Raw genomic sequence first — 27,966 nt, 5'->3', positions numbered from 1 at the left:
CAGACAGACACATTCGGGGAGGGGGTGCATGTAAGGGTGTGTGTGTGGGGGGGGGGGGGGGGTACTATTAAACAGTCCTCATTTATGACCTGCAAGCCGCGGCGTCTGACAGACATGAGCAAATACACAGCGCGGAGATGGAGAGTGAAATACGCACGGTGTGTATCCATCCAGATGCGCCATTATGGATGATACTGGTACGTCTGGTACACATACGCGCTCCCTCCCTTTCTCTCTGTCATAACCGCGCTCACTAGCGAGGTCTGCGTGAGAGCCAACTGATACTGTTCTTTCAGTGATGTCACATGTGGACCTGTAAAAAGTCTCTTGCTGCATGTATCCCCTGATGCCAGCAGAGTTTCTTATCGGATTATTGCGCTCCCCCTCGGACAGAGGAGCGATGATATAAATAAAAAACAGAATGCAGAGCATCGTGTCTGCTTCTCATTAAGCCCTGATTGAAGTGCAGCGCGTTTGTCTCCGAGTCATAAAACGATCTTCACGGTTAATCGATTTTATTGGGCTGTAATATTTGGTGATGGCTCTGCTGACTTGTGGAGCTAAGGACATTAGGGCCATAAAGGTCTTCAACAGGTTTTATTCAATGCTGAAGGAATTAAAACATGACCAATAATATGTTTATTCTTAACCATATGGTTTCATCTGTGGTTTCACTCTTTTTGAAACCGTTACATTAGAAAACCATGCGATTAATGTTGTTTGTGAATCAGAAAAAAATAAAACGACATACAACAACAACTTAAAACTTTTCCTTACATCTTCAAGAAATGCTGTTGAATTCGGCGTGGGTTTACTCTCATATCAATACTGTCTCATTTGGATTTCTTGGTCATGTTTCCTCAAAATAGCGCAGTGTCTTGTGCTTAATTTGCGCAGTGTTGATACCATGACTGGATATAAGCGGAAGGAAGAGTCTTGTACCATATTTTATCTTTCATAAACAGTTTCGATGATGACATAAAGGAAAGAGAGTCGGTTTCCAAACAAGCGCTGGACGCATCCAATACACAAAAAAAACACGTTGCGCCCTTGTGCCAGCGGGGCTAATAAGTGTACTGGGGTTTTGTTAGCTCCAATAGACAATTTAACCATCCAGTCTGCCTAATGAATCACCGTGTGCAGTGCAGAAGAAAAGCGTCGCTTATCACCCTATGATGAAGAGCAAACAGACCATCATTGACTCCCATTGTTGGGGGGAGGAGGCAGGGGGGGTGCGAAGCCCCACACCCGGATGGAAGTGGCTCCCACAGGCCACATAATGTGACACATGCATAAAAACAACACCTTGCGCCTCGCACCTTCAGTCGCACTTTTGGCACAAACCCGATGTGATTTGGCACATTGTTTTACTTGGTGCTTTAGTATGAAAACACAATAGTTTTTTAAGGGTCTCCAGAGAGAGAAAGAAATGTGGTATACAAATTCTGCTTCTCAATGAGGGATCTGTACAGAGAATTTAATGTGAAAAAAAAAGCTAAATAAGACACATTCAATGATCATTTTTGAGCATGTCCTCCAGATTATATTGTTACAAATCTTGCAGGGGAAAACATTACGCTCAGCAACCATTGGGATCATCATTGCATATGATTACGATCAAAATCCCCAATCAATCACTCCTTTATTCCAAACATTTCAGCCATATAATAAGCCTGACCCCTTCTGAACCCTCTGAAATAAATCACCCGGCGCACCACTACAGTAATGTAAACTTGAACGGCAGAGCGTTTGTCCTGGCCCCCAAGGGACCCCCGCGAGGAACTGGACTGTTGCTCAACCCGCTCTGTTTTGTTTGGTGGGAACTTTTCCCAGATCTAAATAGGCCCTAATAAATTTCACTTGTTGTTGATGTTGTGAAGCGCCCCAATGGCCACAGTGAGCTCTAATATATTGGAGGTTGAATTGCTTTTGGCACCTGTATCTATGTGAGGGGGGGCCTACAAATTTAACCGAGGCTTAATATATGGGATTCTGAAGCAGTCTCCTCTAAGGTAGGCTTTCTGGAGAGCCAAGAGAAACAGTCGAAGGTCTGAAAGAGGACAGGGGCTTGCAGAAGGCCAGGACAAATTGAAACGGCTTGCTTTGAGGCATTCCAACTATTTTCATTTGTTTCTGTTAAGTCACTTAGGTCTCAGCGCCAAACACACTTGAAAAAATAGACGGTGCAGCCAGCCACAGCAGCAGACGCTCACACATTCCTTATTGTACATGATGTGGAGATTCACACTTGCTCGCCACAGGACCGCAGATGTAGGTCTTCTTCTTCTCTGATCGCAAGCGGCACCGTTTCCTGAGATATAGGTTTTAGGACTGTGGCACAGTGAGAAAGTCTTAGCATCACCATCTATACAGAATGAGCAGGCCACGTGACAAACTATGAAACTGGAAAATAAATGAAGGGAGCTTTTGGTATCTATAAATCTAAAAAATAAAAGAAACTTCACAGATAAATAATCAAAGAAAATAAGGCAGGTAAAAGTAGTTAAGTCCCTGTGAAACAAAGGTTTTGTGACTTTCATTGTAAATATATATATGGCACTTTACCAATACTTATTATAATACAAATATTGCATCAGTTGAGCTGATACTAATCGATGAGGGTCTCTCCTTAATTCACTGAAAAGCTTCACTTTTTTCCTTACAGAGGGTTTTTGGCCCAAACTGTATCAGACGCAGGCTCGTTTCCATATCTTAAGCTTTGGTGAATGGACAGGGGCGTCGATTTGCCTCTCCATCACCCAAACCCCAACCCCCACAGCCCGTCACCCATCCCTCCCATCACCTCCTCCTCCTCCTCCTCCTCCTCCTCCTCCGGCCGGTGGCTGCTTCGAGCTGTTAGGGCAGCAGCATGCTATAAAACAGAGAGGGACGGGACTGTAGAGGAGGTTGGTGCTGAGGACACACACAGAGAGAGAGAGAGAGAGAGAGAGAGAGAGAGAGATAGAGAGAGCTTTGGTAAAAAGTCGCGTGATATATCAAAAAAAGCTGCTCGACTTTCACGCAGATCAGCACGGACACTTGGATATAAGGAAGAAACTTCTCATCTTGTTTTTTATCGTCAGTGTAATTAGTCGCTCCAAGTCGACAGTGGTTCATTGAAAGCCTCTCAGTGGGAGCTTTGAGGAGAATATTCTGTGGAGAGCCTGAAACGAGAGGGAGGTCGCTGGGATGCTGCTTCCCCGCGCGCTCCGCTCCGCGCTGTGCGTCCTGTGCTGCGCGTGGCTGCGCACCGGAGCGGCCTCGCGCCTCAAGTCTCCAGCTCTGCCCATCCAGTCAGAGAGAGAGCCGCTGCCGTTCAAAGGCCTGTCAGGTAACACACCGTCATCGGTTTGAAAACGAGAATGTAAAGTGACTGTATGTTCAACTAATTAATATTAACCAGCCAATAGAAAAAGCAGCATCAACTATTCCAAACTTCCAACACACCAAGCGGGGGCGGTAGCGAGCACTTAAAAAGTCCGGATTTTGTTTAAATCAACGCTTTTTATAATCGTAGTCATGCCGAATTGCAGTGAACACATTGCTGCTGTTATCGATTATAGTATAAGTATCAGCTAATTATGTTTGTTGCATAAAAAACACAATTAAACTTAATATTGTATTTATTATGTATGGGATTTGGTGCTGCATGTGCGTAAAGGGCCAGTTTACGGACTCGATAGTAGATAACGCTTTAAGAACTCGCAGCCCCCCCCCCCCATATAACAACACGGGCTACTTACCCCAGTTTTCTTGAATTTCCACGTATCCTTGAAACGTCACGTAATTGCCAGTGTTGCTCATGTGTAAAACCAGCGGCAAACCTCTGAGTCATAACCACAGCGAATACCATTTGATTCACGTGTGAAAAAAATGCGCATACCCAGAGGGGTAGAAAGAGCCAAGCAGCGCGGTTATTATTACAAGGTAACTTCTGTGGGGTTCGACACTGTGGGAACTCCACGTTCACCATGTAATCCAACGCTGGAAAGTGCAATCAGTCCACTTTTCCATTACAAGCGCTGGCCGCTGCGCACATGATTTATTTCTGCAGAGACAGAAGTGGCAGGCGAAGCGAGCGGCTCACAGTTTGGACTGCACTGTTTAAAGTGTGCAGTCACTTTAATGAAAGAATAATGTGAACCAGGTTGGTAGCAGCGAGAGAGGAAGGCCATCAGCTCCAGTCCAGTTAGCATCACGCCTAGTGTGTGTGTGTGTGTGTGTGTGTGTGCACTTACAGTTAGATATAGGCGCTCTCATCACACACCACCAACTCTTACCTACAGACACTTATTCTGACCAACATGCAACACTATAATATTATTGCACCGCAGTAATAATATCACTAAAAACTATTTTTATCTCGCCCCGTGTATTAGAAAGTTTATGAGTTTTTGAATAGACTCCAGCACACAGGATTTAAAGTGACTCAATGATAATTTCCACATCTACATTGAGTGAGGAATTAAAGTTGTATTTATTTGTATACCGCCAAATCACAACATACATTATCTCAAGGCACTTTATAGTAAAGTGGAGACCTTTTATCTCCTTTTATAAGCAGAATTTAGTTTCTACATGGTTCATCCAGTGTAGGTGTAAAAACTGATTCTGTAAAGTGTAAAGTCTGATTCTGTGCTCACATTATGTGTGGTGGTTATTTCATTTCAAATCTAAAATGCTGAAGTCGATATTTAACACTGCAATAACCAATTGAATGTCTGCGTCATGCAGAGTTTGCTCTAAAGGGAGGCACTTAATCGCAATCCTTTCTTACTTCTGTGAAATGTCATCTGAAGCTCTCTTGATCAAAGTTTGGCCAACATTCTGTGCATTTCTGGGAATGCCTCATCATCCCTCAGTGGAAAATTGAATATCTCCCATGCTTGCTCATGGATCATTTATTCGAGACAGGATGCAGGGTTGAGTCCCAAAAAACTGGCGAGGCGTCTGGGCAGTGAGCTGTGCAAGATTTCTTTGTTGAAAATATGAAAATTGGTGCAGTGGTCTGGTCGGCACAGTTTGTCATCCTGCAGTCTGACACTCAATAAAAGCCACAGAGTTGCACTTTTTTTCTAGCTCTTAAATGTCAGGGACTTTCTATAAATCAGCTCATAATTTAAAAAGCCTCAAGTAAATTATTTTCTGCTTCCTATAATTAATCCAGGCATAATTTAAAATCACAAACCTCATATGTAATTATGTCATTTCACATAGTTTCTAAACTATTGTTGTTTTAGATGGAGACACCATGATGATAGTGTTTGACCCCAGAGATCAGTGTGTGTATTCACCGGTGTTTGTGTTGCAGGATGCTCATTTGGAGGTCGTTCCTACTCTCTGGCGGACACATGGCACCCAGATCTGGGGGAGCCCTTCGGTGTAATGCACTGCGTCCAGTGCCTTTGTGAACCTGTAAGTTTGACCTCAATCTCCCGCTCTTTCTGCACGTGCACATATATCACGCTCACTTTGTGCTGAATTGTATATGTTGTGTGATGCAGCTATTTCCTTTATGTTGTGCAGCAAAAGAGTCGTCGTGGAAAGGTGTTTGGGAAGGTCAACTGCAAGAACATCAAACAGGACTGTCCCAACCCGAACTGTGACCATCCCGTCCTTCTGCCAGGGCACTGCTGTAAAACCTGCCCTAAAGGTAACACCCCCACCTCCCACTGCTCTCCAGGTTCTTACATTCAAACTTGATCTGAGGTTTAGCTCCGCCCCCTCGTGCCTCTCTCCCTCACAACAACGGCCTCTTTCCCTCAGTTTTGTTTATTCCTAGTTTGAATCATACCTCTCACCCTCTCTCATCTCCATTTTCCCCATTGGGCCCTCAGTTTTTTTCTTTCCCTGTGGGTCAGCTAGTAAGTCTTCAGAACAGCTGCCGGATTCAATGAGCACGTCAATTGATTTTCCATTCAGCCGCATCCAATAGACATTTTCTCTTAACCAGCCACAACTGAAAGTACCATCCATCTATTCAGCCTCATTCACACGCTGCCACTTACCTTGTCCACACACTGCTGCACACAAAGTTCCACCTTATTAGACAATTGCAGCAACCCTGCGTGCACACACACACACACACAGACACACACGCAATTAGGGTTGGTCTTCATGCGGCACTGTTATTTAGCAGATTGGGTGGTTCTTTATGCCACGTGTGTGTGGTAATGGAATGGAAAGTAAAGGTAAAGCACTGTTAGAGCAGTGTGTGTGTGTGTGTGTGTGTGTGTGTGTGTGTGTGTGTGTGTGTGTGTGTGTGTCAAGAATTGGAAAGGCTGTGACTGTGTGGTCAAGTTTGTAGGAAAAGGTTGAGTGTGTTTGTCTTACCATATGCTCCAAAGCAGCTAGTATATTTGTGTAAGTGATGGAAAATGGTGTGTGTGTGTCTGTGTGAATGTGTTTGTATGCATGTGTTTGTGTGTTTATATATATATATATATGTGTGTGTAATGACTGGTGCACCTGAGGATACAGTACTGCTAAGTGGGGAGAAGTGAGAGTGACACTCCCCAGAAGCCTTCAGCGTGCCCAGTGGAGCAGAGAAAAAGTGAGGGCAGGATGATGAGAATTAAGGTGTGTGTGTGTGTGTGTGTGTGTGTGTGTGTGGGTGTGTGTGTGTGTGTGTGTATGTTTTAGTGTGTGTGTGTGTGTGTGTGTGTGTGTGTGTGTGTGTGTGTGCGTGTGTGCGAATCAGTCGCCAAGACAGAAAGCAGACAGTGCAGCTGCTCCTCACAAAACAACTTGGGAGAAATTTGGGTGACAAGTTGGGGTGACTAATAGGCAACGTGTGGTTTTTCGTTCTCAAGATTGTGTCAGTGTGTCTTTTAGTTGGCTGAAGGAGTAGCTAACCACTGCATGTGCGTCTGCGTCTGTTTGAGAGTGTGCGTTAGAAAAACGGCGAGGTCAACACATTACATCAAGGTGCACGTCAGTTTGTGTGGAACAGCGGGTCAGTGTTGGGATCGCACGCCAGTGTCACTCTCAATTCTCCTTAAGCTCTTCAGCTGCAAGAGACCCTCCGGTTAGTTTCCCCTGGGTGAGAGGGGGAGACAGAGAGAGAGGGCGGGTGGGGGGGTGGAGGAAATGGGCTTTAGCCTTCACCGTACCATTGCCTTGAAATTGGCGTCTGACATCTTACACATCCTTTAAATACCTTGTCCACGCATTTCACACTCTTTATCCAGACCCAATACACAGTCAAAGAAAAGAAAGTGGACAGCTGATGCTTTCGTCTCGTTCAGTCTTTGGAAAGCGTCGCTGCCAGAAACTGAAACCGTTACAAAGACATGATTCGACATGAGAAACTCTTATTTCTTCCAGAAAACTAACTACTAATTAAACATGTTTATATTCACACGTTACATTAGGTGATTATTCCAGGGCCAACAATAGAACCTCCATATTAACTGCATATTTAACATATATATATATATATATAACTCTACTTTGCTTCCACAGTTGATGGTGACACGAAGCAGACGGACGCCGTCCTGGACAACTTTGAGTTTTTCCATGAGAAGGGAAAAGACAAGGAGGACGACCTCCACAAATCTTACAATGACAGGTCGTACCTGAGCTCTGAGGACATGGGCCCCGGGGAGAGCCGCACTGGTGAGCAAGGAGCATTAAGAGACAGAAACTACTGCTGCAGTTAGAGTCATTTCAGATATTAAAATGTGAAGTAGGACACCAATGCCCCACAGGCATGCAGCACATGCTGTTAGTAAGAAAAGAACCTAAATTAAATGAATGAAACTATATTAAAATAACTCTGTCTTCTGTTCTCCTGCAGACTTTGTAGCCCTGTTGACAGGGGGGACGGACTTGGGGAGCTCCAGTGGTGTTGCCAGAGCTCGCTTCTCCCTGACCAGAACCAGTCTGGCCTTCTCCATCACATTCCAGAGGTAAAACACAGAATGAGTCTCAATGGGTTTTTCTTTTTCTTTATAGCTTTAGTTTAGTGGTGCTCTCTCTTCTTTCTCATAACTTCCCGGCTCCTCTACTGTTCCTCCCCCAAACAGACCAAAAGTGTTTAGAGAAGCGAATTTAAAAGACGTCATGATTGATCTGTTGTTTTGAAGCCTAATTTTGTTGAGAAGTAACAAAAGGGAGCTGAAGAAAAATGAACACAACGTTAAATATTTGTCATTTTTTCCACCCATGACTTTTCAGAATGGACCGTCCCAGTAAGATACTCTTCTTGGATTCAGACGGGACCACTGCATTTGAGTACAGGGTCCCCAAGGGACAGTTGGACATGGTAAGACACCACTGAAAACAATCTCTTATTTTTACTCTGTTAATGTTTTTTTTGTCATGTGTGTCCGTGTAAGAGAGAGAATAAAAGATCTGGTATGAATAACATTCTCACTGCACGACTCTACACACAGACACACTGCCGAACACACAAACACACACACATTTTTGCTTCATTGCCTCTTTGTAAACATCATAAACTCTCTCATTGTGTGATTGCACCAAACATCAACACTCGCTCCCCTTCAGGTTTGAGATGCAAGTCTGAGTTTGATAAAAGGCCAACATCATTGTGATGAATCATTAAACCAATATGTTGGTGTAACAGTAGTACCTACACATGCATGTCCACAAACTCCCTGAGGTCTGACCCAATCACTGCACATCATTTGCTGCCAAAACGCACACACATCTCCTCATTCCATGTCAGACCCCAACACTCTGCGCAGCGAGGCTGGAGCCCCGTAAATACAGGTCCTGGAAAAATGCTCCTATTATTATTTTTAGATAAATGTCAGTGCCAAGAGGACCTTAGAGAAAACACTTGTGGACAAAAAGGGAAGATTGTTGGGGGGTGGCGGGGTTAAGCTGGAGCAAAGAAGAGAAAGAGAGAATGTTTCACATGTTACATCACTGCTTTGCAGGGGGACAGAGCGTATCACTAATTGAAATGGAGATTACCTCTGAACTCTTGAGTTATGAAGTGCCGGCACGCTGCCACATTTCTTCCCTCTGCTCTCAAGAAGTGTGTTGAAGGGTTGCAGCCTGTGGTTTATAACACAATCACGTTAGATGTATGCAGCATGTGTGTTTGTCCGTTTGCCCAAATGTTACATGAGCGAGTAAACAGATTTTAAGATTATATCCCCAGTATGAGTGGATGTTGTCGCCTCACAGTGCTGCCGCCTCATTGGCCTGTGTGTGTGTGTGTGTGTCTGCAGATCTGTGGAGTCTGGAAGAACCTGGCTAAGCCTCTCATGCGACAGCTGCAGTCTGAGCAGATGCGCATCCGCATGACCACACCAACGAGCAGACGGGAAGAAGTGGAGGGGAAGATCATCAAACACAGAGCTCTGTTTGCTGGTAAGTGTGCACGGAGGATATTATAGCATTCTCTATCAGACTAGACATGTGTATGCCTTTGTTCTTTGTGCTGTTCTACACAATAAACTCAATATTTACAAATCAGTGGAACTGTGTACATTCTCATGTAATCTTTAGCAGCCATAGATGGGATTAATGTAGAGAAAAAGTGAGGGCTTTGTTTACAGAGGAGTATTTGTATAGACGTCCTGTAAGAGAGCGCAGATACTCAATGGGCTGATGTCTCACGTACAGAGACATTCAGTTCAACGCTGACGTCCGAGGAGGAGAATTCAGGCACGGGAGGCATCGCCATGTTGACACTGAGTGACACGGAGAACAACCTGCACTTCATCCTCATTCTGCAGGGCCTCATCAAACACAAAGACAAAGGTGAGTGATGGAAAGCTAAAGTGGAAGTGTTTGGGAACATGGTGACACTGAGAAACTGCAGGTCTGACAGAAAGAGATCAAATGAGAGTTCAGAGGGTTGGGATAGATAAACACCAGACATTAAGACTTATGAGTGGATGATGATCAGTTACTTCTATCAGTTCCCTTTAACAAATACTTAAGTTGCATTCCTGTTTTAAAACTACAAGGAGAAAAAGAATGTAGCTGATCATTTAAAAACAAGACCTCCGCTAAATCTGGATCCTGCATAGATTGTATAGTTTTGCAAAATTAACACAACTGGATCCAGAATCGTGTGATGGGATCGCTTCAGTTCATCCGTTTCTAATAATGTCCCCTTCAATCTGTAAACCTTCCTTAAAGCTAGGGTTGATAATCCTGGAAAAGTTATAGCAACAGCAGGCTACATTTAAAAAAATGCAAATCCAACCCCTCCTATCGGCCCTGTCGTCACAGCAACGCCCCCAGAATACATGAACGGGCACTGACAACTTCTAGAAGACGTCTTTTAGGCGACTCGCTCTCTAACTTCTGGCTATCGTCTCTACTTCAACGGTGTATGTGTCTCCGACTAAAGAGTGTGGTCATGTGCAGTGAGATCACAGACAGGGTGTGTGCAGGCAGGCAGGTCGGTTAGTGACAGACAGGTACACCAGCCAGACCCAATTTATTTCAGCCCTGAGAGGCCACAGGCTTTTCTCTTTTTTTCCAGATGACTTTATTTATTGATGTCATCAGGATGTGAAGACAAAAAAATGTTTCAGTAACAATTTATCAACCCCAGCTTAAATTGTTGAATTTTGAAATGGTGATATTAGTAGAAGACGTGATGATGAGAAAACTGACTCTCTCTCTCTCTCTCTCTCTCTCTCTCTCTCTCTCTCTCTCTCTCTCTCTCTCTCCCCTCAGAGCCCCTCTTGGTGCCCATCCGTGTCCAGCTCGTGTACCACCAACACATCCTCAGGGAGATCCGAGCCAACATCACCTCTCATGTGAGTATTAACACACATTTACTAGAAGGGGCAGATACCAAAACTGAAAAGTGACTGATCGCCAACATTTTGTAGCAAATATATTGATTTTTACATCTGAAAAATCCTCATTTGTAAAACTCGAAATAAACAAAATATTCAGCGTCTGCTCTTAGATAAGAAGGGAAAAGTGGGAGTAGTGTTCGGAGGAGGAGCAGGGTTGTTGTTGGTTAGGAACATATGACACAGCAACCCACCACCACCACCACTACCACCACCACCACCACCTTCCCTCTCTGAGACGGATGTGGTTGGGTCACCACATCCTCGCGCGGTTGTTGCCGGCGCTCTGATCACAGCTAACTAGCCTGAGATGTGACAAGAAAAATGGATGGAGACGAGGACGAGGGGGGAAACGAGGAGAGGGAGAAAGTGTGCGGGAGGAGCTTTTGCAGGGGACAGATGTGAGCGAGGGATGAGAGACAGAGAAAGAGGGAGGTAGAGAGGATGGACTGCGTACACACTCCACACACATGTCAGTGGTTAGTGGTCTGTGGGCTGAGATGGATGGAGGGAGGAAGGAGGGAGGGAGCGGGTGATGAAAGGCGGGCCTGGTTTTAATTCTGCCAGGAATTGCATGAGGAGCTGATGCGCCCCTTTCAAGTCTGGTGGCGAGGGACACTGTCCGTGAAAATTATGTGAAAGGTTCGAGCTCGGCGACGCGACCTCGGCGAGCGTCCCCGGGCGAGACGTTGAAACCAAAACCGCTGACTCATGCCAAGGGGAGCTGAGTCACAGAGGCATGTAAACAACAGACATATGACAAGCCATTTTTCAACTCTCATATACAAGCAAGCGCATTGGACCAATGATCCTGACAGTGTTACTGCTCCTCCTGATTTATATCACACCCCGATATATCCTTCCTCACCTTACTTCTCCCTCATTATTCTGTCCGTTCATTTCCCCAAATATAAGTCACCCTCTCTCCGTCCAGCCACTTCTCTGCTCCCGCTCGGTTTTGGCTCCTCACTGTGTGGATTTATGGCACATGTATATTTATATTGAACCGAGGCCCCGGGGTCATAAAAGTAACATTTCTTCAACACGCTCGTACATCTGTCCTATTAATTCAACATTTCTCAACATCCTGACTGCCTCCCCCCCCCCCTTCTCCAGTCTGCCTGCTTGAGATTAATCTTCACTCAATATGAAACATGTTACGGCAATGCGAGCCATATTTTTGCCCTGGGTTTAAGTGTGCACTTGCGAGTGGCGTGATTTAAACACTGTGGTTTTATGTCACAGCACAGTTTGTGTCCGTAATGGTTACTGACTTTGTGATTGTTGAATTAATCTCACACTGGCAGTTGAACCAACATCAGGTCAACAAGATCTTCAAGATATAAGGTGACTTTTCCCCTCTGACACCTGACCCGCGTTTAACTCCATTTCTCAATCTGTGCAGGATCCAGATTTTGCCGAGGTGCTGACAGACCTGAACAGCCGCGAATTATTCTGGTTATCTCGCGGTCAGCTGGAGATCGCCGTGACGACCGAGGTTCAGGATCCCCGGCAAATCTCTGGCTTCATCACCGGCAGGAAATCTTGTGACAGTAAGTGTCCCCGCTATACTTTCCTCCGCATGTTTTTTCCTCCGCACTCTGCGTTGTGTGTGTTGCTTCTCAATACTGCAGATGCAACAAACACGTAGGTCGCTGAGAATGTGTTTTGAGTCGTAGTTGGTTTGTGCTCGTCCATGTGTGGCTGTTTTTGTCGTTCCTCTCTATAAATACTTCTTTTTTCTCTCTGTCTCCATCCTTTCAAGTCTTATCACTGGGGGAAAACCATGTTTATAGACCTTCTGTTTGACTTGGTGGCCCACCAACACTGTGTATGCATGTCCATGTGTGTGTGTGTGTGTGTGTGTGTGTGTGTGTGTGTGTGTGTGTGTGTGTGTGTGTGTGTGTGTGTGTGTGAGAGAAAGAGAGAGACACAGAAAGAGAGACAGAGGTTTCAGGAATGTTGTGGACAGCCCAATCGTCTGAAACCGTAAAAGCATGCACACATGGTCTTTTCATGGGATGCATACTTGTACATGAACATGGAACATCAAGGTGTCGGACACTTTGAAACACTTTGAGAGGTGTTTTTTATTCTCTAACAGACACAAACACATGCACACAAACACACACAAATACACATAAAGACTCTATTTTATGAAAGTTTATGTACACACAGACACACACACACACACACATAAACACACTGCTGCCAAGGTCACAGTCTGCTGGACATGACTCTCCTTGCTGGTGTTCCAGTTCTGTGATTAACAGCTTGACGTTATGTATGAAGAATTCGAACCCAGCACACTCTTCTCCCTCTCTTCTCTCCTCCTTCTCGTGCCTGTTCTCCCTCTCTCCTTCTACCAGTCTCTCCATTTAGCGGCGGCCCCGTTGTCTGCTGTCCTCTTCGTGTGTCTTTGGCAAAAACGATTCTCATAAAATTTCCTCTGCTCTTTTCTCATCCTTCTCAGTTACTCATTCCCTCCTGTCATTTCAGCTCAATCTTTTTAAGCCTACTGCATTCAGCAAGGGTTACCTCATAGTAAGGCTTAACCTTGGGTGGGTTTAATGTGTGTTTGTGTGTGTGTGTGTGTGTGTGCGTGGGTGTGCGTGCTTCAACATGTATGCATTTGGCTCAAGGTCGCACACAATTACACGTGCAGGAACGCCTCCTGATTAGTGGTTCAATTGAATCTGTCCCCTCAATGACTCTTTCTTCTTGAAGGGAGGACATTATGGGCATAGCTTCGGTGTGTGTGTGTGTGTGTGTGTGTGTGTGTGTGTGTGTGTGTGTGTGTGTGTGTGTGTGTGTGTGTGTGTGTGTGTGTGTGTGTGTGTGTGTGTGTGTGTGTGTGTGTGTGTGTGTGTGCGTGTAGTTGCAGAACACGGGTAAATGTGATGTGCCCCCAGTGTTTTCCATCCTTCACCCAAACCAGCAGATTTCTACATGACAGAAATGGTTGCCTCATCAGTCATGCTGTCAGGCTCTGTGGTGCAATGGAGGAAAACTCTGAGGGGAAAATGTTGGTTTCCGATAAGTAATAATAATGAGCACTGGACGTGCTCTGAAGTGGATTTTTGATATTAATCTTGGTCTTTTTTCCCCGCTCAGCTATTCAGAGTGTGATGTCCAGTGGCGATGCCCTGACCCCGGGGAAGACCGGAGGTGTGGGATCCGCCATCTTCAACCTCCATGATAACGGCACGCTGGACTACCAGGTGAGGTTTCCATCAGGAGGATTTGATTGTTGTTTATCAAACTTTTTAATGATCATACATGAGTTGCACTACAAAAGATCATTGTGAATTTTTCATCAACATTCTGTTCTAATATCCAATATTTGTGGTTTATTAACAGTAAACCTGTTGTATTTATAGAGTTAAGCTCAATCTGTCGCTGTCATCTTGGGTTGACAATGTGGAATTATGAGTGATCAGTCACTAATAGTAACAGTATTCCCATTACTTTCAAGAAAGCTGTACATCACCAGTCTTACAATAAATGTCATGGACTCACCGTCACAAAAATTGGGTTTAAACATACTGAACAGTAATAAAATAGCACATAAAACATTCTCTTTTTTAATGGTGTCAAATAAGGCTGATCCCCGATCAAACTCACCCACACCCACAACTAATCAATAATTAAAGATCCCCTCCAGACATGTGTTCAGACCTAGAAATATTCTGTGCTTTGAATCACTGATTTTCAAATTTTATAATCACATCTATCTGTCTCTTTATGAAAAGTCCAGAATCTTTTTATCTTTTAGTTTAAGTACTGAACACAAGATGTTGATGTCTTGCTTCATTGAAAAACTCCTAAAGTTTGAAGTAAGCACAGAGGAACTTCTCCTCTTCAGCAGATTCTAGGGTCAAACTCACTTACTGCTCTTCACAATGAATTTCAATAATAAGCCTATTACGTGAAAAGGGGCTTAAACTGTTTGTCTCATCTCCTCCGTTCAGGTTCAGGTTGCAGGTCTCACCAGCGACGTGGTCAGCCTCACTATCGAGCTGAAGCCGCGGCGTCGCAACAAGCGCTCTGTTATTTACGACTTGACGACGGAGTACAACAAGGCCTCGGGCCAGGCGGTGGGCAGCTGGAGTCGCCTGGAGGCGCGACACATCCACATGCTGCTGCAGAACGAGCTGTTCATCAACGTGGCCACGGCACACAGCCAGGAGGGGGAGCTGAGGGGGCAGATAAAGGCTCTGCTCTACAGCGGCCTGGAGGCACCCAGACATGGTGAGGAGGGGAGGGAGGAAAGTTAGGAAACTCAACAGACACATGAAAACACATTGAATTGCTTTATAAAATGGCAAAATACAGAAAAATCTTCCTTAATCCAGGATCCACTCTCATGTATATTCATGTCTTCCTCCTCCAGAGTTGCCCACCCCTCTGGCCGGCCACTTTGTGTCCCCACCAGTGAGAACCGGTGTCTCTGGCCACGCCTGGGTCTCAGTGGACAAACAGTGTCACCTGCATTACGAGATTGTCGTCTCGGGGCTCAGCAAGGCCGACGACCTCACCGTGAGCGCCCACCTCCACGGGCTGGCTGAGATCGGAGAGATAGACGACAGCAGCACCACGCACAAGACCCTGCTGACCGGCTTCTATGGATCACAGGTACATCCGTTCAAAAATGGACATGAAGGAAAACATCCACATGCAAAAGTGTCACATATATAAACCCATCCTCTCCTTTCCTCTCCTCCAGGCTCAGGGGGTGTTAAAGGACATGAGTGTTGAGTTACTGCAGCACCTGGACCAGGGAACAGCCTTCATCCAAGTCAGCACCAAGCTCAACCCCCGCGGAGAAATTCGAGGACAGGTAAGAGAGACAATTACGACAAAAACAACCACTTTACATTCATTATTACCACTAAACGTGTTAAATAACACGTTTATCCACACATACTTAGGAGATGCACTTTTTTAGTGATTTGTTTGAATTTTTTTAGCTTTTAGTACATCACTAATTGGTTTGGGGCAAATATCCCAAGGCAGGGGTTCAGCAGGGTTCGTCACTTGGGCTGTGTAGAGTTCAGTTAAGGATTCACGTCTCCCAAGGTGGTCCAGAGGTTTGAGAGGCCCCTGAGCCTGTTGTGTTGAAATTCTGAGGGAAACAAAATGGTTGTGTCTGCATGAAAAGTATTTAAGAATGGGGACAAAAAGACAATTATCAGTTGCGTCAGTGGAATAAAACTAAATAATATGTCCACAACGGTGAAATTGGGCTACTTTTACTACGACCTCCCAGCCACAGCACAATGACCTTAACACACACAAGTGTTTTACTATTACAAGACAACTATTTAACGACCATAGCACAATAAAACTGCACCTGTAGCAGTGTAGTCCAGCTCGGAAGCTGGTGATCAGATCATTTTATGCTTGAAACTTTGGTTTCTATAATAAAAGGAAGTAAATACCCATTCACACATTACAATTTAATGATGAACAAATGCTTTTTTAAATTTTAAACCTGCCGCATTCTGTAACTATGGATCTCCAGGGGAGGATCCAGAGGCGGGGCAGGGGTGGGGGGCACTGGCCCCATGTCCTTTAAAATTAAGTATAATAATTTGTTACGTTTTATTTTCTAAGCTTTTTTAAAGAACACAATGTGTTAAAACAAGGAACATTTTTCTAAATATATTCAATGATGTGTGGCAAATCTATCGAGCTAACAGTAAACAAGCAGTGACTCAAATGAGTTTTACAGGGATATTGGACGTATGTGTAAATTGTGGCCCCTTCATGGCCCCTGATTTAGAAAAATCCTAGATCTGTCACTGAAGATCGCAGAGGCATGGTGAAGAAAAGATGTTTATACTTTGCTATTCGCCCAAAATTGTCATGCCCTGTTTGCAACTTTTGTAAGCAAAGTGATGATTTAACATGGACAATCAGAGAAGCAGAAAAGCAGAGCAGTTTATTAGATTAAAAAAAGAAGTCAAGTCCTCGGGGCCTCTATAAACCCTCTCAGTGTTTATGTGTCTGTGTGATTGCTCACGTAGCGCTCACGGGCCAACACAAACACACACTGTCACTTTCACTGGCAAGTGCTGTCGGCCTGGAGAGACGTTTGTTGAAAAGTTAAAATGTAACTGGGCTTCAGTAGCACACTAACTCAGGCCACAGTTGCCTGTAAACCTGTGTGCAGCTTGGCAGGTGTAGCTGTTGATGAGTTCTTTGTTCAGTGGGTCCAGCTGTTTTAATAGCAAACAGGTCGGACACATAAACGGCCATCTGCTCGGGAGCACAGCAGCGCTTCATTTTGGAACAGTTAACAAGCCACAGCATGACACCTGCCTGCGCTCGGGTGTGGCCAACAGATCTAACATCTCCCTCTTGTTTTTTCCCTTTCTCTGTCATTCATCTCCACCCGTCCCTTCTTTCCTTTTTCTCTCCAGGTCCATGTGCCAAACAACTGTGAGTTTGGGACCAGAGGGGATGTGGAGGAGGCTGAGTTTGACGACCTGTTTGTGAAGGACCCGGAGGAGCTGAAGAAAGACCCGCATACCTGCTTCTTTGAGAACCAGCACCACGCTCACGGCTCCCGCTGGACACCCAGCTACGACAAGTGTTTCACCTGCAGCTGCCAGGTAACAAAGCACGACCAACACAAAGGAAGCAGGGAAACAAAGGATGCACAGTTTTGTTTTTGCAGCCTTTGAGATGTATGTTAGGACTGAATATTGGATTTATCTTGTTTCACAATTCAAACTCACTCTTGGTCATCTTTTTGTGCATTTATTTCTTCTGTAGAAGCGAACGGTGATCTGTGATCCAGTCATCTGTCTGGTGTTGACCTGCTCCAAAACCATCCAGCCTGAAGACAAGTGTTGTCCTGTCTGTGACGGTGAGAGAATCAGAAATATAGTTTTATAGTTCTTTGATTTCTGTGGACATCTCCTTATTGTCCCAAAGTGTCAAATGATAAAGTTTAAATCTAATTCTGTTTCTATCTCCATTTCCTTTTTCTCTGTACAGAGATGAAGGACCCTAAGGACACGAAAGCTCCGGAGAGAGTGGAGGAGCATCCCGAAGGTATGCACCACCTCTCGTCTATTGTAGTTTTTCCTCTCTTGTGTCTTTTTATGCTGTGCTTGTTTCACTGAATTTCTGCCGACATTTAAAGTTTAACTCTGGATAACTCAGGCATTTTCTCTCTAACCTCCTCTCCTCCTCTCCCAGGTTGTTACTTTGAAGGAGACCAGAAGATGCATGCCCCAGGAACCACATGGCATCCCTTTGTTCCTCCCTTTGGCTACATTAAATGTGCTGTCTGCACTTGCAAGGTAAACACACATCAACAAACCCACTCACATCTGGCTGGATTTACTTTCCAAAAGCCCTTAATGGATCGTTTATTTTTTGCACTGGACTCCAAAGAAAATGAGGCAGAAGTAAATTTCTCGTCATTTCTTTCTTGAAGAATGATCAGACTTTTTGACTTTGTTTGAATAAAGGAAAAACAATGAGTCCGACTCAAAGGAGCTGAAGCAAAATTGCTGACGATGCTGCATTTTCTTTCCAGGGATCTACAGGGGAGGTGCACTGTGAGAAGGTGACGTGTCCCCTGCTGACCTGCAGTCACCCTGTGAGACGTAACCCGTCCGACTGCTGTAAAGAGTGTCCAGAGGAGGAGAAGACGCCTGCGGGGCTGGAGCACAGCGACATGATGCAGGCAGACGGCCCGAGGCACTGCAAATTTGGCAAGAACTATTACCAGAACAGCGACAACTGGCACCCCTGGGTACCGCTGGTGGGCGAGATGAAGTGCATCAACTGCTGGTGTGATGTAAGTACACGCTGGCTGCCAAGAAGGGGAAGAATTGTAGGATAACTGGAATTTGCAGACATAAAAGTCAATTTGTTAATCATGTAAATTGCCTGAAGGTAGCTCATTAGAAACCAAAAGAACATTTTAAATTGATGTTGACTGAATACAGTTCAAACTAAGTTCTTTAAACATACCACTAGAAAAGTGATCCTATCATGAAACCAGGACATTGGCAAATGTGAGTATTTGTGCATGGACTTTTATCATCGGCCATTTCAAGCAAAACTACGTTAATCACTAATGAGTTTCCACAAAGAACCTTTTTAATTGTTGAGGTCGTCTTTGGATTTGCATGTTTCTCTTGTTTGAACAGTGGCATCAAATCTCACTGCACCATCACATGTATTTTGTCAGCACATTGTAGTAAGACTCAACTTCTTGTTATTGTTGTTACTATTATTATTTTCTGTTATTTAATGATGTTTGGCAAACAGCTTTGCGGTGCATTACTGCCACCACCTGGCAGTCATAATGCATTACTTACTACCAGGCGCTGGTCAAAACGAGACGAGATGCACAAAAGAAGTTGCATAAACTATATGATTTTTATCATTTAATACTTAAAAAATCATCGGCCATCGCCAATCAATATCTTTCTATTAAAATAGAATCAAATAAAATGTGCAAATGTGCAACGCAAAACTACAAATTCTTAAATTCATCAGGCTGTCAGAAACACACTCCATATTTTCTGGGTATGAAAATGACCAACTGTCCATTAACATGTATAAACTGGATTTGCAATGAATGCAGGTTAAATGCAATAACAACATAAAAAGCTGAATTAAATGAATCATATTTTCACAACATACCAGTTTAAGATTAAATAGCGTAAATGTAAACATGCAGGCTAACAAATTTGTCGCTTGTACCTCACATTCGGACAATCCTGTGTCTCATCATCTCAAACCTCGATGTTCACCTTCTTCTCCACAGCACGGTGTCACCAAGTGTCAGAGGAAACAGTGTCCAGTGCTGACCTGCTCCAACATCACCCGCAGAGAGGGCTCATGCTGTCCTGAATGTGCTGGTGAGCCTTCAACACACACACACACACACACACACACACACACACACACACACACACACACACACACACACACACACCACACCACGAGCAGGGACTAAACTGATATATCTGCGAACAGTGACCGTTATTTGCTTATTTAGTTATTTAAAAAGAAAAGTCTTGCTAACGTTGCTGCTGACCTTCAGCTGGTAGTTCTTCTGTCACTTATTAGATTTGTACATGTTAGTATCAAACCTGGAGCTGTGTCAGTGTTGTGCTGCCTGGGTCTTTATTTTATTTTTGTGTTTGCCTTAGATTCCAAAGAGGAGGACGATCTGGTGATGAAAGTTCCAGACAAAAGACGGACCTGGAGACACTGATCTGTGGGGAGACCAAAGAAAAAAACCCTGAACCCGTAACTTTTACCCATCGAAGTCCCCTCGTCCCAGATGGACACACACCCAGAGCCATACTGGATCTCCCCACCTGCCTCCCCCCTCCCCACACCCACCCAGTTATCAGCTTCAGGATTGTAATGAACAGAAGCAGAGACGGAGGAATGATCAAATGAAACACGGACTCATTAATGAAGCTACGAAGAGGACCAACCAGACTTTATCAACCTGCTGCTGCCTTCTGCTTCCCGCCTTAACGCTTTCTGCAGGAATTTCTTTTTTCTTTTTCTTTTTTCAAAGAAGCTCAACAGGACAAAACGTGTAGATGTAGATGTGAAGCGAAGTTGGGACTGTTTTACTGTTGGATTTAAAAATGGGAAAGACTGTGTGGCATGTGTTTCTTTGACAGGGCTTCTTTTTGAAGTGCAGAACAGGATGAATGTGAGCGTGTGTGTGAGTGTGTGTGTGTGTGTTTACCGGTATAAGATAGGACTAATCAGCGATATAGAAACTGTTACAGGAAGAAAGTGGAGTCGAGAAACAAATGAACTTATCTCTGCAGTCAGTCTACAACTTTCATTAGTTGTACAAACATGTTTTGACTTGTCATCACTTGTGTCGGCGTCAGGATCCGTCCTGATTGGTCGGGAGACAAGTTAGAAACCTTCTCGGCTGCCGTTTCGGCCTGTTGAACTCGTCGCTCCTCTGCTTTGATCGTTCAAAATAATTCATTTGTATGGATTTTTTTTATCATTGTTGTTTATGAATATGAAGCTGGTTTGTACTTTGTATTTATTGAATGGTGTGGAGACAAAATAAAAAAAAGTTTGTTGGTTAAAAAAAAAGAGGGGAATGCCTGTGGGATTTTATTTTGGATGCTGTCACTAACCACCTCTAATAATCCCGCCCTCCTTCCCTCTTTGCATTTCTATCTTTCTTTTTCATCTGGACTCTTTGGGATTTTAGTTTTCCACGTTGTAGCTCTCAGTCCCTCTGTTTTTCCATCTCTGTTTCCTCTTTCCTCACAGTTTTTCACATATGGAGCTGTGATTATCAGGGGATGAAAAGCCAGATTGACTCGACTGAATCCTTTGTTTTGAGTTTATATTTCTCCATTGTTCTCTCTCTCTGCCTCTTTACACCCTTTATTGATTCCCTTCATGTTTTTTGGCAGTTTTTTATTTTCAGCTGTAACTTTCTCCTCTTTTACTTTATGTCTTCCCTTGTTATTTATGGTTTCTTCTCTGATCTTTTCTTTTCACACCATATTTTCCTTTTTCTTTCCTTCAGTTTCTTTTTCTTCTCTTTCCTTAGCTTTCGTGTCTTACGTTCCTTTTCTTTCCCTCCCTTTTCTTTATATCTTTTCCATTCCAATTATTTTTCTTTCCTTCTCAATCCGTTCACTCTTTCCTTTGCCCTCTTGCTTTACCCGCCAGTCACCACATGTGCTCGGTAATGTTGTGTCCTGACCAGTTCTACTGCAGACGGACTGAAGCATAAACACAGATGTACACATGTGAAAACTCCTGAATCAGGAACACACACATTAAGGCCGAGCGAGAATTCTTTCCAATACACACACACACACAGACACACACACAAACTTGTACTTCTATATTTCTGAAGACACATTCACTATCTTCTTTAAACATCCCAAGTGCCTAACTGTAACCTTAAGATTAATTTAAACCTAATTCTAACCCTCATATCAGAATCAGTTTTTTTTTGCCAAGTAGGTTTACACATACAAGGAATTTGCTGAGGTCTGTTTGAGCATTAACATAAATCTAAAAATAGGCAACAGTATAAAAATATTATAAACACACTGATGTTTGTGCAGTATGACCTTTACAGGCCACAGAAAGTTCAATCCAAGTCTCAACCCTCAAAATGGTCCTCATAAGTACAAGTATATTCATCCATTTACACACACATTCATACAGCACTATACAGAGCCATCAGGGGTAGTTTGGGGTTCAGTGTCTTGCCCAAGGAAACTTCAGAATGCAGACCGGAGGAGACGGAGATCAAACCACCAACATTCTGGTTAATGGACGTCCTGCTCCATCTCCTGAGCCACTGCTGCCCACAACACACACACACACACACACACACACACACACACACACACACACACACACAAAAGAGCGAGAGAGAGAGAGAGAAAGAGAGAGAGACTGCCCTCTGCTGGGATAAACCCAGCACTACACCAAAGGTGCCTGGCTGGCAGAGCTTTTCACTGCACACGTTGACGTCTCCCAGGCACAGACCATGGAATATCTTCACACTCAAGACCTGTATCGTCCTGACTGAAAACATATTGGAAAGTCATCATCAGTGCAGCAAGTAGAGGTGCAGGGGGTTGTCAAAGCCGGATGGTGGAGGTCAAAGGTTAAGTGTTCTGAGCTATGGCTTGTGGCAGCCATTTGAAGAAGCATGAGACGTGTACCAGCTTGAGACCTGCACCTGCACATGTTTTCGTGTGTGTGTTTGTGTGTGTGTGTGTGTGTGTGTGTGTGTGTGTGTGTGTGTGTGTGTGGCCTGTGATTTGAACATTACCGTGATGGATGCTGCTCAGCTAACTTGGATTTTACGAACAGCCAAGAACTATTTTAGCTCCACTTTACCATTAACTTCACTCTGAACGTTTGACACTCATTAAGACTCTTGTTATGGATTTCTTTCAGTGTGTTTACCAAATTATCAAAACATTCAAGAGATGCCAGAAATATCTGAATATCTCACGGAGCAGATCTGCAGAAAAGAACACGCTGCTCCTTCCATGACTTCTCCTTCTTCTTCGTGTCTCTCACTGACACCTCCTCAGATGTTCGTTTAGTTTGTTGCTGATATGAAACATTTGAGCAGCACTGCACTGTGATGGGCTGTTCATCTAATTTATTACTGTAAGGGAAGTGAAATCAGAGCCACATGCAATAAACTGGACTCTAGTCGCCTTTCTTCTTTGTTGTAGAAGAACTCCACACTGTTTCACTTAACACAGCTGTGCTATTGGTTTGATTTTTTCCTTTCATTCTCATTTAGTTTTTCACACTTTGGCCTATATCCTCTAATTTATTTATTCCTTCATTCTTTTAATGCAGAGAGGCACAAGAAAGACTTCTAGAATTCCTTTTTGGATCCAAATCACTTCATGAATAATGAAAGTCACTCACAAATATCCTGAAACCTTTTCAGTTCACTAACTCATTCATGTTGTGTCTATAGATGATTAACACTACAGCAGAGCAGCTATGTAATTATGTAATACATTTTCATCAGTGTTCTAAAACCTGCTGGATTGGAATGGGCTGTTTTCTTGTCCTGTGTTAAAGCTACTTCAGAATTATTCATTGTCATCAGTGAGTCCACCTCAAACAGTTCTACAATATAATGTCACTTTTTATTGTTTGTGTGCTGGACGTCGTGTTCAGAGCTTTTTATATTATCTATGGTTCAGAGTGAAGTTAGAAAACTTTGTGTTCATCCTACCTGGTTCATCTGCAGTGAAGATTTTATAGTCAATGTTTTTCATTACATAAAACCAAATTAGCTTTATTACTGTTCACATGTGGTTTTTTTCCCTACATTTCATGTCAGCTATTTCAGAGGTCTGTTTAGCTACTGACACAATCTTCAGGTGACGCAAGTTCACAGCTTTTCAAGGTAAAAGCCCAATTCAGGGGCTGCATGCTTTGGAACACAAATAAGTCGGGGACAAGGAGGATTTCCTATTTACCTTACTGATTTGTTGTTGCAGCTACTTAGCTACAGTAACTTGAACATACCTCTATGTATGAAAGGTGATTTATAAATTACCTTAATTTGTCCGGCTACACTTACTGCAGCTCAGCGACCAACATTGCTAGCTTATTAGCTTCGTCATCAGTGCGCAATGAATCCTGGGATCGGTTGGCCTGAGATCACCTGTTGAATCCTTCATTGCTTGTGAATGGTAGGACATATTTTTCGTCAGCCTTATCACGCCACTGTGAAACCATCATTCTTCAAATGCAGCCTCTGAACGATGAGGCAAACTTTCTTCTCCACTTTTAATCTGTGCAAGCGAGGGGGTGAATAAAACATTAGCATAGCATGGAGTTCTACTTTGGTGAACTTTGACTCAAGATATTCGCTTCCCACTTCCTGTCTTGCAGTTCCTGGTTACCATTACACACCTGTCACCTGATTAGTTCCCTGTCCCTGCACATTTCCACCGAGAGACCTGTCGTGGAAATTTATCATGAGATTTGAAATAATGAGTTTTTCAGACGTTGTCTTAGAGTTTTTATTATTAGCTCTGCAGAGGGTTACACAGTCAGCAACATGGCTCAGAGTGCAACAGCAAGAAAATTAAAAAGGAGGGTTTTTATACAATGTGATAAATGGGAAACAGAACAGAAAGTAAACAGGACAGTCTGCTGTCTGGCATCACTGTTACAGAAAGAGGAATCAAATCCAGCACACAGTTGCACAAATGAAGGTCAACAGGAGGTGGAAGACATTGATGTTGTATCAGCTAAGTGCACAGAAAACAGTCAAAACAGTAGTAAGACATTCTTCACAGTAGTAAGACATTGATCAGTGGAATTTTCCATTACATTCCTCCCCCATATAAATATGATAACAAGAAAATAGTCAAGAAACATCATAACAAACATCAAATCATTGAAGAATATTGACGAGTCTTCAACCCATGCACATTGTGTACGTAAATAGTTAACATCCACCATGGAGAGGTTCTAGAACAAACGATGCATGGCGATGAGGACACAATAGGTAACTGCTGCTGTTTTTGTGCAAAGAAAAAAGTACTTTCCTGCAATTGAGCAAGCATATAAAAAGAAAAATGGAAGGTGTAAGAGGAAATCAGGTTACACAACATCATCATTATCACACAAGTCCGTTGACGGAAGTGGAGAGGACAACAATGCAAAGAGAATCTCATAAGGTGAAAGATTAGACCTGGTTCGTTTTCTCATCCTCATTTACATCAGCACCAGAGGCAGGACCTTTGTCCATGTGAGACCTGTGTCTTCACAGAACTTTGCAAGCTTAGTTTTGAGTGTGCCGTTCTCTCGTTCCACAGCTCCACCTCTGGCTTGGTGACCACACTTGCAGTTTGTTTTGAGGCAGGAAAGGCTTCAACCCATTTTGACCACATGTCGACCATCACTAAGCACTGAGATTTACCTTCTGATGGTGATAGCTCTATGAAGTCCATCATCAGATGTTCAAAAGGTCGTACAGGCGGTGGGTGTGCTGCCTGGCTGGTTACAGGCGGTGTGTGTGCCGCAGATTACGCATGCCTGACAGTATTTTTGAGCAAAGGTGGAGAAACCTTTCGTAAACCAATGTTCTGTGATCATAGATAACATCCCCATTTTAGATGTGTGATCTTTACCGTGCGCTAACTTAGCATGATGAGGAAAGAAATGTTTTGGCAAACAGGGTTTGTTGTCAGGGCCATACCACACACCAGTTCGGAACATAGCACCAGAGGTCTTCCATAGGGAGACCTCAGGAGGAGTTACAGTGGACTGTACTGCAGAGAGAGAGGAGGACATATCAGAAGACATATACTGTCTGTGTATGAAAAAGAGGAAGTGACATGTCAGATGTGAGTGTGACAGCCTGTTGTTTGAAAGAAGAAGTTTCTATTTTGCCAAAGGGCATCAAAATCAGAAAGGTCAGGTCGTGGTGAACAATGGACTTGAAGTTCAGCAACACAGTTGTGTTCTTCCCCATCGTCCAAAAACAAAAAAACAAAAAAAACATTGGATAAGTCTACAACCGAACAATATTGGACACATTCAGAGAATCATCGGGAAAAGGCAAAAACAGAGATTCATAAACCGGACAACAGAAAATCATGTTCAAACCTTATGGGATGTTTGTCAAATTTAACCGTGCACGGGAGAGGTTTCCTTTAAATTTTCCTTTACTGTTGCTGTTGAGCCTCTGGGCACATTTGTCTTTTTCGCTTTAGTGTTATTACTGTGATACGATTAAAAATTACACTGACATCTCACAGGAGAATTTAAATGAGTGTCAGCTGGGTATGAATTGTGAAAAGTACAATAATGATCAAAATGGTATGACTTGTATTCATAGATCACATGTAGGAATACATGTGTGTGTTTAAAGTTAACAGGTTCAGTAGTGTACTGTAAAATTGTAAACAACATTGTTATTGGAGTAGGGGGGATTTTAACCTGTCAGACAGCCCTGCCTGTCTTGTGTTTATAGAGACTGTAAACTTTATAGTCTCTATTTCTTTCCGAAATAACTCACTAATCATTATATAGTGCACCGTATAGTGAGTTCACCATTTTGTGGTGCTGTCCGAATGTTTAGTGAAGGTTTTTATACCCTTTATACTGCTCTCATTGTTTCCCATAATGCATCAAGAAAAATAGTGTCCAACCAATTGTCAGTAACCAAATATATACCATCATGCATTGTACTCGCGGCGGGGACAGGAGATGAGTGAGGGCAGCAGGAACAGCCCGACCTATCTTATAAATATAAATAAGAGCACAGCAGCACAACACTAACTGCCGCAACTGCCTGCATGGTCATTCAATTCGTTTTTTTACATTAAACTATTACTAGGTGTAAAATAAACAAGTCAAATTTACTGTGGGATTTTCCACCATCCGACGCTATTGTAGGTCACAATCCTGCGTCAATAACGTGATTACCGTTGCAGAGAAAATGCACCGAGCAGTGTCTGAGAGCGTTTTTTTCTTTTACCGATGACCTCACTATATATATCCTCAACATAGAAGTCACTATATAGTGAAGTAGGGAATAGTGAGTGAGTGGGTGATTTCACACACAGCCTCTGTGTTTCCCTTTGTCTTTGTCAGTTTGTCTTGTTCCGCATCAGTTGACACCAGTAGTGTTTCAGTTTTACATTCATTTAAAGGTTCAGTGTGTAGAATTTCGTGACATCTATTGGTGGAGTTGCATGTTGCAGCTAATTACCCCCCACCTCACCCTCCCCTTCCAAACATATAAGAGAACCTGTGGTAGCCTTCAGTTGTCATAAAAACTCAAAAGGTGATTAGTTTGTCCAATCTGGGCTACTGTAAAAAACATGGCGGCCTCCGTAGAGAGGACCCGCTCCTAATGTAAATATAAAGTATTTAAATATAAAGGGCTCATTCTAGGGTAAAGAAAACAACAATTTGTAAAATTTAGATGAAACACACTAGTGAACACATCACTAGGATTATTTTATGGATACAATTTCTGTCAATAGATCCCTTTCAACTGAATCTTACACACTGAACTTTTGAGGATCTACCCTTTTGTTTCTATGCTTATACCTGCCACCGCTGACTGGTGTCCATGGAAGTCTGTTTTATTTATTTTCTTCTAAATAAACTTTCTCTATCAAACCAGCTGCAGCTCCTGCATTTGGCTCCACCTGCTCACCACCCCGCGACCATTTCATGTTATAAGAAGATAGATGAGACATTAACAACAGTCCTGTGTCTATTTATGACACATTAGAAACCTTTTTCTAAAATGTATCGTATTTGGGGAAAATTAAGATAAATTATTATGAATAATTCTGTTGAACATTTGTTTACAGCGTTAGGTCTGGGTCGCAGACGAGCGGCCTTATCCATTGACATACAGTTTTGTGATACCGCCCGTCAGAGTTTTTATCTGAGAAAAAAACTGCTTGGCTGTATCAGAACTTAACCTCAAGTTTCCTTTCATTTTCCTTGAAGTGGCTTTAAGATTGTTGGATGATCGTATTCCACACTGTTCCGTGGTTTGTTATACACCCAGTGTTTACTTGAAACACTTTGCCACTATAATTTAAAAGTGGGCTTTAATCATTTGGCTGCACTGCTTGAGTTCATGTAATGACTGAACTGAAGAGGTAACACTTTT

The 27,966-nt window shown here is 43.3% G+C and overlaps 1 protein-coding gene across 2 annotated transcripts; it reads left to right on the top strand.

Annotated features, from left to right (window-relative positions):
* Positions 1-1,064: 1,064 nt before the first annotated feature.
* chrd (chordin) lies at positions 1,065-27,966 on the top strand. 2 transcript variants are annotated; one of them, XR_004615872.1, is made up of 22 exons: positions 1,065-3,331; positions 5,312-5,415; positions 5,527-5,653; positions 7,465-7,617; positions 7,799-7,910; positions 8,179-8,266; positions 9,204-9,345; positions 9,601-9,738; positions 10,669-10,751; positions 12,199-12,346; positions 13,908-14,014; positions 14,765-15,044; positions 15,187-15,428; positions 15,520-15,633; positions 17,219-17,410; positions 17,574-17,667; positions 17,799-17,855; positions 18,003-18,106; positions 18,346-18,609; positions 19,588-19,681; positions 19,976-20,742; positions 27,956-27,966. XR_004615872.1 is itself a non-coding variant. In XM_034604895.1 (21 exons), exons 1-21 carry the CDS (start codon positions 3,190-3,192, stop codon positions 20,038-20,040), a joined length of 2,850 nt encoding a protein of 949 aa, XP_034460786.1. In that variant the 5' UTR covers positions 1,065-3,189; the 3' UTR covers positions 20,041-21,191. The 2 variants fall into 2 exon arrangements, 1 of the variants encoding a protein (XP_034460786.1); XM_034604895.1 differs by lacking the exon at positions 27,956-27,966 and having other exon boundaries at positions 19,976-21,191.

Source organism: Hippoglossus hippoglossus, chromosome 13, assembly GCF_009819705.1.
Source record: "Hippoglossus hippoglossus isolate fHipHip1 chromosome 13, fHipHip1.pri, whole genome shotgun sequence".
NCBI lineage: Eukaryota > Metazoa > Chordata > Actinopteri > Pleuronectiformes > Pleuronectidae > Hippoglossus > Hippoglossus hippoglossus.
Note: the sequence above shows the minus strand (reverse complement) of the source record. Positions and strands in the feature narration are given on the sequence as shown.

Excerpts from the sequence above, each read along its gene's own strand:
- chrd (XM_034604895.1), top strand. The coding sequence starts at position 3,190 with ATGCTGCTTCCCCGCGCGCTCCGCTCCGCGCTGTGCGTCCTGTGCTGC. Across the intron at positions 10,752-12,198 it reads GAGCCAACATCACCTCTCAT|GATCCAGATTTTGCCGAGGT; the intron begins GTGAGTATTAAC and ends CAATCTGTGCAG. Across the intron at positions 17,856-18,002 it reads AGTGGAGGAGCATCCCGAAG|GTTGTTACTTTGAAGGAGAC; the intron begins GTATGCACCACC and ends CTCCTCTCCCAG.